At 55.8% G+C, this 14150-nt stretch overlaps 1 protein-coding gene across 9 annotated transcripts in view; it reads right to left on the reverse strand.

Moving 5' to 3' along the window:
- The window catches only part of DYSF (dysferlin), a gene marked incomplete at its 5' end in the record, with an annotated part of 84071 nt that overhangs the window by 45160 nt on the left and 24761 nt on the right, over nt 1-14150 (reverse strand). For 7 of the 9 annotated variants that reach the window (XM_082758867.1, XM_082758860.1, XM_082758859.1 and 4 more), the window contains 11 exons: nt 1614-1687; nt 1999-2164; nt 2339-2500; nt 3235-3336; nt 6025-6066; nt 6887-6913; nt 7279-7308; nt 8388-8528; nt 9569-9750; nt 12763-12840; nt 13059-13152. In XM_082758867.1, the coding sequence (XP_082614993.1) occupies nt 1614-1687; nt 1999-2164; nt 2339-2500; nt 3235-3336; nt 6025-6066; nt 6887-6913; nt 7279-7308; nt 8388-8528; nt 9569-9750; nt 12763-12840; nt 13059-13152 (1098 nt within the window). The remainder of the gene's footprint in view (nt 1-1613; nt 1688-1998; nt 2165-2338; nt 2501-3234; nt 3337-6024; nt 6067-6886; nt 6914-7278; nt 7309-8387; nt 8529-9568; nt 9751-12762; nt 12841-13058; nt 13153-14150) is intronic. The other 2 variants (XM_082758865.1, XM_082758862.1) reach the window with 1 other exon arrangement.

The following is a 14150-nucleotide window of genomic DNA, read 5'->3' on the forward strand; positions in this document are numbered from 1 at the left end:
AAAGAGGTGCCTTTTTGTTAAAAACCCACGCGATCTGATCAGGGCAGTCTGGGCGCTGGTGGGCATGGCAGAGCAGGGGAACCCCTGGTGCTGTGCTGTGGGTGGGGGCACCCTGGGGTGCTGCCCTGTGCCACCCGGACACCAGCAGAGGAGGGGATGGTGCAAGCTGGGAGCCCCCCACCCGCAGAGCAGCAACGTGCTGCAAGAATTGGCCAAGGGAGGGACCTGGTATGGGGGTCCCCAGCTGGATGCAGGGGGGTCAGCACCCTCTGCAGCCCCCGCTGTGCCCACCCAAGCTCACAAAGGATCTTTGGGGCAAAAACAGAGGTTCCCAGAGGGAATCACAATTCTCTCTGGGGAGTTTGCAGGTGTCTTTGCAGGCTGAGCAGCCCCGGCTCCCTCAGAGAAGAGAAAATAAAAGGTAAACGATAGATTTCAGAACACACCAGGAAAAAAATAATCCATCTAAAATGAAATCCGGGTAGATTTTGCTGTTAAAAAATCAGAACTGATGTCATCACAGCTCTCCAGAACTGCAGCTACCACACCGACCATCATCACCCTATCTGCAGCACCAGGTCCGTGCCACAAATGCCACCAACATCCCCCTGCTGCCACCAGCCCAGGGCATGGCTGAGGGCAAGCAGCCTCCTGAAACCCTGCCAAGGCCACCAATGCCCTCTCCACGTCACCTCCTCGTGCCACAAAGCAGCATCTTTTGCCCGGCATCACCCAGCAAACCAGGGGTAAAGCCATGCGCCATGTCCCAGCCCTCCTGCCCGTGCTGTTCGGCGATGCCCTCGCTTTTCTGTCAAGTGCTTTCTGCACTGGGCTAGAAAAGGTGTTGCTTTTTTATTTGTAGCAGCGCAGGTTCCCGTTCCAAGCCTCGTTTCGCCGTGATTTTTGCAGACATGCTCCAGTTACTTTGCTGATACAAAGATGAAGCACAACTGTAAACAGTCAAGACAAATCCACCAACGGCAAGGACACGGAAAGGCAATCAGGCCGTCAGCTGTATTTTCTCTCTGGAGCTGCTTTTCCCTCCCAGTGACACTTGTGCAGTCGGGCCAGGGTTTCCAGACCCTCTGTTGGGTCCCCACTGGCTCGGTGCATCAAGGCACACGCTGGCCCTGAGAGGTCTCTGCCTCAAAAAGGACACAGCTGCATGAGAAAATGCGAAGCACCAGCAGCACCAGTGCCACCAGTGTGGCCAGATATTGCCAGGAACACTTTAGGAAGGAGCAAGAGCAGCCCCGGTGGCACGACCTACAAGGCCAACCTGTAGGGCACAGCTGCAGGCAGAGGGAGGTGGGTGTCCTGCAGCCCCCAGACTCACGGCATGCCCAAATTTGCTTTCTGCAACAGCAGCAACACGTTTCTCCTTCATCAGCTCAGCTCAAGCACATCCAGTTGCCATCCAGCAGCCCCAGTACCCACCACAGCCCTCGGCCAAGAAACCAGAGCTGCAAACAACGAGCAACATTGGGGAAAAGAAGGCAACGACCAACCATGACCCCACATTTGCACTGATCTCTGCCCAGCCCTGCACCCAGACAAGTCCCCCCACGTAAAAATACTTGCAAAATAAGAAAATGTGGCAACATTTCCCATACCTGGGCAGGAAGAAGGGGCTCTTTGTCATCGATGTCAATGAGGACGTCGTCCCTGGGCGTGAGGCTCACGTCATCTGCAATCGGAGCCAGCATGGGCATGAGCAGGACACCCAGCTGCTACGGACCCCAGAACCAAACCACCTCCAGATCTGGCTCCAGGAGCAGCCTCGGCCATGCCCAGAGCCCTCGCACCACCCAAAGCTCACATCCATGGGGCTTGGCCATGACACAACCCACCAACAAACCCCAGAGCCAGACTCTTCCTCGGCACCTCCCAGGCCTTTTACAGCCGTGTTGAGCTAAAACCCACACACACAGCCACCCTCAGCTCCTCCTGGGGCAGGGTGAGGGGGGCAGCCGGCGGTGGGCTTGGCACCACGGGTACCTGCGTGCTCCTGGGGCCCGTCGGCCTCCTCGTGGTAGGGGTCGCAGTAGAAGTCCTCCAGCGAGCGGATGGTGCACTGCCCCACCACGGGCCTGCGGCCGAAGGGCCGGTTGTCGATGATTTTGATGATGATGGGGGGGCTGTACAGGCTCTCGCTGGGCAAACGCTGCGGGAAGAGACGAGGGGGAACACGTCACTACGCACAGCACCCACCCCAAAACTGCCCAAAGGGAGGCGAGGCTGAGCAGGGCAGAATCAGCTCGAGCCCAGGGGTGTTTTATAGGTCCTCAGAGGTCCCTTCCCGATGATGACGATGACCCCGTGGGGCCGAGGTCCTCACCACCTCCATGAAGAGCACGCAGACGTCAAAGTTGGGGTTCTTCTTGACGTTCTTGATGACGCAGGACTGCACGAGCTGCCCGCCGCACTCCACCAGCAGGCTGGGCGAGGTGACGCTGGCCAGCTGGTAGCTCTTCAGGTTCCTCAGCCCCCAGGCCAGGATCTGCAGGGTGAGAGGAACGGGAGGACAAGGCTGTTAGGAATGTTTTAACAATTCGTGTCCATAAAGAACAGTCCTGTCTGCCTCTGCGCCCTGCACTGGCAATTTAATTCTTGAACCACAGAGGCAGTGCGTCCCAGTCTCCCCCTCATTCTAGTCCATTTATCAAGCCTTCAGAAAATACTCCTCAAATTTATGAACCTGTTTGCTTTTGTTATTCCGGACTTCTATTTCTAACAGTTACAGCCTTTTTTTTCTGTCTTCTTCGAGATTAACTTAACACGGCTATAGGTGTGACTGTCCCTGTGAATGGCTGGTGAGGAATGTTTTAATTACTCGTGAAGTGTTAGTAATGAATATGTATTAGTCTAGGAGCAAAAAAAATCAGCTGCTTGATGTAACTGGTGTGCGTCCTGGTGGAGCGGAGACTCCCGGTGCACCCAACGCTGTTTGCTTACCTCTATTCTTTTAATAAATCCTATTTTTTTTATTGAATCCTATTTTGAAGACTGAGCCATTTCTAACAAGACTGAGCCAAACTCATCCCTCTGGGTCTGCCCCCAGCTTCTCAGCAAAGGGAGGCAAACCCAAAGGTTGGCCCACCGCGAGGAAGAGCCAAATCCTCCAGGTGCTGCGAGGAGAAGGCAGAAAAAACGGCGCTGGCTGGACCCTGTGCCCACCAGGTCTTCTCAGCTCCCATTTTTGGGTCTCACCCCTGTGTGCTCCCCACCACTCACCTCGATGGCCGTGCGCTGCAGGACCGGCTTGATGCCCTGGGGCACCATGTAGATGTTGGGCTCCCGCTGGGGCGGCGGGTACGGCAGGTCGGAGTCTGCAGACTGTGGGGTGGAAGGGTAATAGGGTCAGGGGGGGCACCAGCCCCATCACCTCCCTTTAATCTGACCCCAGGAAAGACCAAGCGCCTCTTGCTTGGGAGAACTGAAGGGAACTGAGAGGCATCTCCTGCCCCCAAACGAGGCACAGTCTCCTCTGGGGGAGGAGGAGATGAAAGCACATCTATCCCAGCCCAGGCTGACGGTGAGGTGGTTATGGGGAGGGATGGAGAGAGGATGAAGCAGCAGCAGGGGGAGAATTAGTGGAGTTGGAGTTAGCTCCCTGCAGTGAGCACACAGCCCCACGGGCACAGCACGATGGGACGCAGGCTGGCATCACCCCCGCTGCAAGAAGGGGCACACGACACAATCACACAATTTGGGCTGGGAAAGACCTTCACGACCACAAAGTCCAACCAGCAGAGGTTGTTATTCAAAGTAAAACACCTCTGCCACCTCTCAAGGCCTGAAAGCACGGGATTTTTATTGCTGTGTTGTGTGCGACGTATAAATTTATGTTATTCTTCTGCATCTGTGTTCCCACCTTGTATCTTCTTTTGAGGGAATCGGAAGCTTTCCTGAGCTAGGGCTGCCTTTTATCCTAACACAGCACGGCCCTGATCCCACTGGTGCTGTTGGATTCTAAGGAATTTGAGAAAATATGTATCTGTTTTTTATAATAATAAAGGAATACCACCAACTCGCTAAAAGCACAGTTTACAGAGCTACATGGCTGATGCTAAACTAATTAATTACTAACCCTACGAATCCCCAACAGTCCATCTGCTCTGGTAAATGTAAAGGTTCATGGGAATGCCCACTTGTTGCCCATCAGCTGTCCCTACAATAGGGCAGTTCTGAATTAATACTGAAAGTGGTTGGATATAAAGTACTCCCGGGATACTAATGGCAGAAGTAACCCCAAGTCAGCACTAAAAAGTATGTTTTTGTGGGGACTTTTGTGATAAGATTTAAGATCCCATAAGAGAATGATGCAGGCACCAGGACAGGGCTCAGGTGCTGGCAGAAGGAGGATTGAGACCAAGTCCGGACAGCAGGCGAGGGACCCAAAATTTGCCTTCAGAGAGGAGGAAGGAGGGAGCCAGATTTCCCTGGCTGCTGACGGAGGATGGGCTCAGAGCCCTTCCAGGGTTTGGGTTCTTCTTGACCTGGACCTTTGAGTTCAGACTCACCGAAAAGGCAGGAATGAAAGCAAAACCTCTAAAAACGCATCCCTCAACCAAGGGCAGTTGGAACCAATTTAGGAGAGCGGCATCCTTTTCAGGCTGAAGCATTATTGCATTAAATTAAGCGTGTATGCATTTCAAGTATGGGACTGGTTGGGGTTTATGTGCATGTGCAGATGACTGCTCTACAAAGGGGTTTTCCACGGTGGCATGCTGGATGTACCAGATGTTAAGCTCTGCTTTGCAGTGGCAGCTGCTGCTGGCTGCTGAATTGAATTTTGTGTACTGGGTCAGGCTTGGGGTGGCAGGATGGACGGCACGGCCCTTGGAGAGCTGTCCCCAGGTTCATTTGTCACACACTGCACGTAGAGCACATCAAGGTGCCCAAGCAGGGGCTGAAACAGGACAAGCCTCAGCCTGTCCTTGCCCGGTGAAAAAAATAATAATAATAATAAAATTGTTTCTATCTTTAATTGTGCTTAAGTTGCATTTTAGCTGCTCACCGGAGACACAGCTGGAGAAGTCAGCCCATCTCCAAGCCCTGAGGAAGGCTCAAAATATGATGTCTGTTCCCCAAAAGGGAGTGCTTTTCCCCTCTAAATTTCCACGGGCACAAATGCCATGTGTTGCATTTCCTCATAGCCATGGGACTAAGGATTATTTCAATTTTCCTGTCCTCTGGCAAATCCATAAGGGAAAAGGGGAAAGCCTTGGGGAAAGAGCTCCTGCTTGCCGCATCAGCAGGGTCCACCAGCAGCTTTGCCAGCAACAGCACCCGGCTGGCTCCCAGCACTGCGATGCCTCCAGCTGGGGCTGTGCCTCTCCCAGATCGCTGCTGGAGCATCAGAGGTTTCACCAGCTGGGACAGAAAAGGGGAAGGGTCCTGGGGATGAGCCAGCACAGGGAGGCACCTTGGAGGATTCAGGGTGATAGTAGGGAACAAGCAACTTCCAGACACAACAAGAAGGACAAGACATCCATGCAAAGGCCTGTGGGGGCAGCTGGAAGCTGAATTTTTTTGAGTGGGGCCAAGCTGGGGGGAATCAGAGTGGAAGGGAGCTCCAGAGGCCACCTCGTCCAACCCTGCCTTTCACATGGTGATAGAAGAGAGGTGAGCGAAAATCCACGCGGCTCAGCCCAGCTGAAACAATGACTGGCAACTTCTCCCTGTTTGAGCAATTCAAGGTTAAAGCTAAATCCCAGTGCGTGGAGGGGATACGTCCTAAAAGGGCTGCTCCCGCTTCCACCAAACAGAAAGGCAGGAGAAGGTCTGGTGCCAGCCTGGCCATCCAGCCAGGCCATCCAGCCATGAACCCAAATTTGAGGTGTGCATGAGCCTGGCTGCCCCCGGGGGCTCTTGGCATTGCTCTTTGGGATGCAACCTGAGGGACCTGGTTTGGAGGGGGCTCCTGCAGGGCAGGGGGTGAGGCCAGGCTGCGTCTGGATTTGCTTTCTGGGCAGAGGCAAAGGAACAGAGGGGAGCCGAGTGTCCGAGCATAAAAGGTACCCATTGAAGGAGCCCCTCGTAGAACAAGGCGGGGGTGCAGAGCTGTGGAGTGCCCAGTCCAGAAATGGCAGTGGCAAGAAATGGAGGAGAAAGAGCAGAGAGATGGTTACGTTTACACGAGCTCAGCCACCTCAGCACACGTGGAGCACGAAGACGAGCCCTCCCGCACCACCAGGAACAGCTGATGGAAGAAACCATGGAAGAAACTTCCACTTTGGGTGGAAGAAACTGATTTTTCAAAGATGTGTTCATGCCATCCAATCCTTCAGAGGGTGGCCAAGCTCTTCCCATGCCCCAGATTCCTCATCGCATCAGATTTGGGGGTTACCTGGCTCCTAGGGCCACCACAGCACTCAGAGCGTGGTGCCCTCGTTCAGCTCCCTGCCTTGGGCTTTCCAAGACGCCAGCCCACCCTGGCAGTGCTCAGTTCAGCCAGCGATGGGCTCTGCAGGGTGTACAGCTTTGTCTGTATTTCGTGTAGAGCACACGGAACACACCAGCACATGCCACAATTCATGGTGAATTCCCCCCAAAAAAGCTGCAAGCTTTTCAGGGTGGGATTCCAGCTGAGGTCCAGTGAGAGGTCAGCGCAGCATTTGGGCTTTCACATGCTTTGTTTGGCCAGGTGGAACATCAGCAGACCTCATGCACACACACCCCACAAAGGTTAATTAAATACCACCCGACGTGCCCTGCCTTGGGAGCCCTTTTTGAGTTACAGGCAGAGCCATCCACCCGTCCTGCTGGTCACCACTCGTTACTAAAATCCCGATGCAATGACTTTGACCCATCTGAAAAGTGCCTGCCCTGTGGATTGTAACAATTTCCAAGACGTGGAGATAAAAAAATCTTCCAGACTCACCTCATCCAGACTGGAGGAGAGCTCGTTCTGTTTGGAGAAGAGACAGAAAGTCGAGTTAGAACAGCTCAAAACCATAAGCTTTTAGGACTTTTAAAATGCAGCTGATAGCCAAATGGGAAAAGGATGCTGTCCAAATCTCTGCCTCCCCGGCTCAGTGTAAGAAATCAGTGGAGGTGACTTAAAACCTTCAAAAGGCCAGCATCAGTTAATGCCTTCGCTGGGCTTTTGGGTAGGAAGCGTGCTGGGAAGCACAGCTCTTTGCAATGGAAATGCTGAATTTTCTCAGGGCAGGAATACATCTGCTGAGACCCAGCAGCTCTTTGGGGCAGGGGAGGGCAGGGGACAGTTGGAGGTGAAGGGCTGAGGAGTTACAAGCAGGAGGGAGGCATTACCTCGAAGCCAGGGATGTGATGGACAGCCGGCTGTGGAGAAGAAAAACACACAATTGTCGTTTGCACTCCTGGAGATGAGAAACGTTTTGGAGCTGGGCTCTGCCTCCACCAGGCTGCCTTTGGCTGGGATCAAGCGAGGTCCTTGCACAGAACCAAAATCTCTCCCACCCAGTCCTGCAGTGTCTGCATGGGGTGAGGAGGCAGCAGAGGCAGCGTGCAGATGACTTGGCCCCATCCTGGCAGCAGAAACCTCCCCGGTGGCACACAGCATCCCCTCACCACCTCCCCTGGACATCAGCTCCCGTATTCCACCGGTGGCTGCCAACCTGCCCAGCTCCATGCAGCCAGAATTGGTGTATGGCCGATGTCAGCATCCCCATGTGGGCACATCCCCGGTCCCCCCAGTAGCCCCAGCACATCCCCGGCAGCAGCAGCAGCGTGCAGGAGCAGCGCTGGGACCCACATGGCAGGGAGAGAGGAGGGAGCTGCAGGACCCCGTTCCCAATTAGCACCTGGGGGCCGGGAAGGGGAAGCAGGAGGGGCAGATGGAGGCTCCCATCCACTTCCCTTGGCACGGAGGCAGAGCTGGGCTGCAGCCAGTGGAAAAGCAAGGGATGAAAAAGGTGGAAAGGGAACGAGAGCGCACGGGGCACGAAGAGCAGCCTCTCCAGCCCGGGCTGGCTCCGCGGTGCAGCCTGCATCCCCTGCGGCTCGTTAGGTGAGCAGCCAGCAGAGCTGGGCAGCTTGCTGCAGCAGCAACCGCCCACCGCAGCTCTCGTAAATCCCCTCCGGAAATTAACTCTGCTCTGAGCAAAGGGCAGCGAGCTGGGGCTGGATGCTCTGGGCTCCTCCCGCAGCGCAGAGGTGCCAAGGCTCAGAGCAAAGTGAGCCTGGCCAGGCTGGCTGGATGGACGCAGCACCTCCCAAACCAACACCCCAAGGCTTGGATCCAGCACCAAGCCTCTTCCCAGTGCTCTGGAAGCTGCGGAGGGGCACCCGGAGAGGCGCTGAGCCCAGCGGGGGTAACAGCACCGAGCGAAGGCTGGGAAAGTGCTGAGACACAGAGGGAAGAAGCCAAAACTGCAGTCAGAGCAGGACGGGGAGCTCACCTTCTCCCTCTGAATCAGCTCGAAGGACGCCAGCAGCTCCCCGACGCTCCTGCTGCCCTTGCTGACCGGGTACCAGGAGAGCCGTGGCGAGCGCTGCAGGCTGGGCTTGCACACGCAGCGCCCCATGAACTCGTCCGCACCCTGCAAGGCAGCAGAGGGACGGGGAGCTCCCTTCAGACACCAGCCACGGCTCTGACCCACGAGGAACCCGTCCACCCAAAGAGGATTTCGGATGCCCATACAGACCCAGGTTTTCCAGCTCCTCCCTGTTACTGCTAGGGCTAGAAACGCACCCTTTTTGCACATTTTGGCTTAAACGGGAGGTGAGATCCCTCTGCTATGGCACAATTTCAGAGCAGGAGCTCTGAGAGCGACACAGAATGACAGAATACAATGACAGAGCACCCCGAGCTGGAAGGGACCCCAAGGATCATCGAGTCCAGCTGCTGGCCCCAGGAGCAGGACCAGCAGCTCCCAACGAGCCCATTTGCAGCCCCCAGCTGGACCTCCAGCTGCCCTCACTGCCACCCCGAGGAGCTTCCAGCTTTCCCAGGAGTGACAAAAAGCGTGATAACTTAGGTCCCAGCACAGCAGCTAGCAGGACCTTGGGGTCAGCAGTGAGGTCAGGGCTCTCTTTGCAGGGCACGACACCACCTCCACCCCGAGAGCCCACATGGAGGGAAAAGAGGAGAGGGGAGATGCACCGAGATGTTCCCGAGGTGTTGGCGGTGCCGTGCATTCATGCACTGCTCTTATACGGGCTCTGAAAGCCCTCCTGCCCTTGTGGCATTTGGGGTTATCTCCCCCCCCAAAATGCCATCACTACAAGGCAGTTTGGATCCTGTGGGCAGCTGGGCAAACAGTGCATGGTCCTCCTACTCCCACAACTGCTTTAAATCCTGTCCCAAGCTTTTTTTTTTTCCACAAGGAACCATGGCTAACGGGGCTGCTGTGCAACACAGCACATCCCTGCAGCCTTGGAAACTACAGCAGGGCACCACGGGCATCATTGGCACAGCCACTCGCTGGATTTTTATCATCCAAGAGTCCAGGTCGGTGCCTGAGCCAGCCAGAGATGCTACAGCTCCGCACCCCGGAGGGCAGGAATGGTGCTGGGCATTTCTCCCGTTTACCCCAGCACACTCATACCACGAAGGCTCAGCTCATGCCAGTGCACTTACGTAGGTGTCGTGGTCGTATATTTCCACCACGATGTTGGGAGGGGACTCGGACACCTTCTGGGGGTCCCCGAAGATCTCAATCTCGTAGAAGATGAGCGTCTGGTCCCAGGTGGGGTTCAGGGTGTTCTTCACCACCACCGTCTTCTGGCTTTGGTGGAGGAAGGAAACGATGGCATACGGATCTGCAAGGGGCGGTGGGCAAGAGGTTAAAGGCTGAATCAGACCATAAAAAGGCTCCCCTCGTGGTTTTTGCAGTGCTGTCTCCCTCCGAGACCCCCCAGGCCCTTCATGAGGAGAGGAGCAGCCCATCCCCACCCACCCATGGCACCTGGAGTTCTGCAAGTTTCCGTCCTGCTGAGCCTAAATCCTCCCTTTTCAAGCTCAAAAGTCTCAGCCTGTGGAGCTGCTCCTCATAAAGGGCCATTCCAGACATCTGCTCATTGCAGCTCTTTTTGGAGCAAGAAAACCACAATGTAGCAACAACTTAGCAGTTTATCCGTGCAGAAACCTTCATAAAATCAAAGAATCCATGCAAAAACCTTCCTTCTTCTCCGATGCATCTTCCCTTCCTTAAAAACTTTTAATGAAGGATTTTGTCCCAAAACTTTCAGATATCCCCTGAGACCACATAAACCAGAGCAACCCTGTCCCAGTTACCCCAGTTAGCTGCTGGGCTGGGTGGCTCTGGGGCTCCCCAAGACCTCACAGCCACCAGCCCCATGCAGGTGCCTGGGGAGCTGCAGGTGCCTCACAGAGCCCAGATTTTGGGCACATTCGGGCTCTATTTGGGGCTGTTCTCACATCCTCACCCCCACCTGGGGCAACGCCACGGGCAGCAGCAGTGAGGAGCAGCCTCCATCAACAGCCCGAGCAATTAACACAGGAAGCCTGAGATCAATTAGCGGAGGAAACCTGAAATCTGAGTCCCCTCCGACACCTTCCCTTCCAGGCAGCCTCAGAGGCAGGACAGGCCATGGCAAAACAGGGATCGAGGCCAAAATTGTGCCATGGGGTCACGCTGTAAGGCCCCATGGGGGCTGAAGACCCTTTTATATTTGGCAGCACCTACCAGTCCCCATTGAGGATGAGATCTCCAGGACGGCTGCACCTCACCCGACCCAAAAAAGGCTCTGGGCACCTTCACGTCACGGTGGCCAGAGACCTGATGGACCCTTGGAGAAGGACACGGGCCAGCCCTGCTCTGGGCAGCCAGCCTGACGTCCCACCACAACACGCAGGAAAACCACAGAGCGCACGGAGAGCCACCAGCACGCTCTGGGGTCCCCCCCAGGTCACCCCAAATCCAGCCCCAGGAGAGCTGCTGGTGGCCAGGAGCACGGCAGACCCCATGAACACCCGGCACCGCACAAACCCCACAGTCCCAGGAGGGGACCCCAGCCCCACAGGAGCTCTCGTGCCCCCCACACAGAGCACAGGGAGCTGACAGGGGCGCGCACCAACCCCTGCGTGCCCTGGGCATGGAGCTCAGCCCCAAACACCCCACAGCAGGCTCTGGCGGAGCAGGGCAGCATCCCCCAGCTCCCTCCCCCTGCCAGAGGCTGGGGGGGCCAGGGGATGTATTTTCCTTCTTGGCGTCCGGACCGCAGCAGACGTGTTTAATGAGCCGGGCTGTTTGCGAGGTGGCCGGCTGGAGCGAGCACTATTCACGCTGGGAAGAACCTTTTCCACTTACACGCTTTTTTCCAGTAAGAGGAAAGCAGAATGCGTTACAATAAACAAAAAAAAAACATGGGTTTGGATTTGCTTTTTTGCTCTTTTTTTTTTCCCCTTCTTCTTCTTTTTAAAGGAGGCCTCCATAAAGCCCCTTTGTTTGGACCCTCGTGTGCACAGAAGGTTTATTTTTATAACTGTGTAAAGCCCCCTTAATGAACTCCTTTATGCTTTGTTAAGGCAGCGGAGATCACAATTCCACATTGTGGCATGTTGTTACTCATGTTGTCCTTGGCTGGGTTTTTCCGAGGGAAGGGACTCCCTCCCCGCTCCGCCATCGGGGCCGTGAGATCACCTCGGTCCCCACCGTTGCGAACAACAACCCCATTGTGGAGAGGGGACCTCGGTGGGCGCAGACACTGGGTGATTGTTTGGGTGCCCCTGCACCTCTCCGGGGTGTTTCTGCCCCTACCTCGCACCCCTCTGCTTCCAAACAGCGGGGGGAGCCCGAGCCCCCCGGGACCGCGGTCCTGCTGCCTGGCACGGGGATGTCACCGCTTCTGGGGACTGTCCCTGCATCCCACCCAAGGTCCATCATCACCTCCGTGTCAGCCCCAGGAGGAATCCCAAACCCGGTCCCTCTGTGAATCCCCACAGTGGGGTGGCCACAGAGAGGGTCTCGGGGGGGGGGTGCAGGATGCACCCACCCATGGGCACTGCTGCTGAGGGGGTGCTGAGGGGTGCTGACGTCCCAAACACAGCCCCACCACGCAGCACTTGGGATTTTTTGCATCTCCCCAGCCCCGGCTCTGACTCAGGGATAAATAGCAACATCCCCACTTTGCTGTTTTTCCACCTCAAAATGACACGGAAGCACTAACGGCCGTGCACAAAGGCAGCTCGAGTCACAAGCACCAAAGAGCCGTGGGGACGAGGACGTGGGGCCACCCGGCTGCAGGGCCAGTCCTCACCCAGCTCGGGCTCCAAAGGACAGCCCCCAGCATGTCCCCGCTTCCACAGCCACGCTTCTGCCCCTGCTACAAACAAAATGCTCCTAAAAACGAGCAACCTTGTTTTTAGGATGCTTGTTTGCAGCCTCAACACCCAAACAACCCGCACCCATCGACCTCCGGCACGACACACCTGATCCTAACTTCATCTCCTATTTCATCCCATTTTCTATCTTTCCCCATCTGCCACTCTCAGGTATTTTTTTTTCCACCCTGATTTTCAAAAGAACTTTTTATTTCCTAACCAACGGGGTCTCTCTCCTTCAGCAGAGCCCCTTGGTTCGCAGCAAGCCCCAAACCATGAGCCCCTTGCTCTTAGCTCGGAGGAGAAATCCTCGTGAGGATGCAGGATACGGTGCCTGCCTGCGCCCAGGTGCTCACTGCACCTTTGCACGGCTGCCAAACACCCCTACAAACACCCCAAAGCTGCAGAAATTTGCTTCAGTGACCCCACTGGCGTTCATCAGAGCACTAATCACGAGCACAAAAGTGGATGCACGCAGCTGGGCTCACCTGAAAAGCTGTCCTTGTCCATGGCAATCAGGTCCCGAGCCTGGTACATGTAGCAGCGCAGGTGGTATCTGTTCCCATCTGCCAGGGGAACGGGAAATGGGTGAGGGGAGAGCTCAGGGTGAGCTTTGGCAGCACCACAAGTCCGTGCCCACGTCCCCAAGAAGGAGCTGTGCCCAGATCCATCCCCACCCGCCGGCACTGGAGGAGATTTGGGGTCATGCCCGGCCATGGGGTGCCCGCAGCGGAGCCCCCACGCTGCTGCTCCAGAGAATTTTGCCCTCCCCCTGGGGACTCACAGTCAAAAATGCAGGAAATGGTGGGTCTGTTGACACCGAAACTGAGGGTGGACACAGATTTTCCATCATCGCTCCGGTCGTCCGTCACTCCTCCCTGCAAGACAAAGCAATGGGAGACTGGTTGGGAGACAATGAGATACTGGTTGTACTGGGACCCCTGCAGGTGCTGGTCCACAGGGGTGTCCGAGGGGATGTCGGGCTCCTGGGGACACCCATGGGGTGACCCTGGGGCTCTCCTGCCCCCCAGATCCCGACCCATACCATGCTGGGAGTTAATGGGATGGGTCAACAAAGCCCTAGAGCCACTGAATCAGATGGCCTCAGGTTTGTGTGCATCAGGCCTTCCCCTGCCTTGCTTCCTCCTCCTCCTCCTCCTCGCCCAGCAGCCGAGGGACCCCAACCCACAGCCATGCTCTGGCTCCTCTGCCACCCCCCCCGAATTTCAGCAAAGCCCCTCCTCAAGGCACAGCACTCTTCTTCTTGGGGCTACAGCAATTTCACAAAGTCCCCTTGTGAGCAAAATTAATGGAGTATAAACTCGGCAAACAGCGATGCAGCTGGTGTCGAGCGCAGAGAAACGCCCCGGCCGCTGCTTGGAAGGAGCCCGGGGCCGACCTTGGCCAACGCTCTTTCCTCTTCTTGTTTTGGCCGCTTAGCACCTCTTAATTGCCACGTCCTGCTTGAAATAGTTGCAGGAAAAGGAGCATAAAGATGGCTTTCCAGGCAGGGTAAAGCTGATCTCTGAGTATTTTCAGTTATCAGATGCTAGGGAGAGACGGGAGTGTTAAAAAAAAAAAAAAAAAAAGAGAAGGGAAGGAAAAATAAAAGAGGGTCTGGGATGGAGTTTCTGGGTCCCAGAGCTACCTGGTCCCGAAAACAGATCAGGAGCTTAGGTGGTCCGCAGAGGCTTTTTTGCCTTTCCAAAATGCTCCAGATCCATGCAGCAGGGCAAAAGGGGGTTCCCACCACCCTAAACCACTTTGGAGCCCCCTTTGACCAGGGTCGGTCACACCGGGTGCAGAGCCAAAGCTGGGGTGAACGCAGAAGCTGGTGGAGACAGGCAAGATTTTCCAGGCTGGTACGGAAACCCCA

Source organism: Aythya marila, assembly GCF_965140915.1.
Source record: "Aythya marila genome assembly, chromosome: 4".
NCBI lineage: Eukaryota > Metazoa > Chordata > Aves > Anseriformes > Anatidae > Aythya > Aythya marila.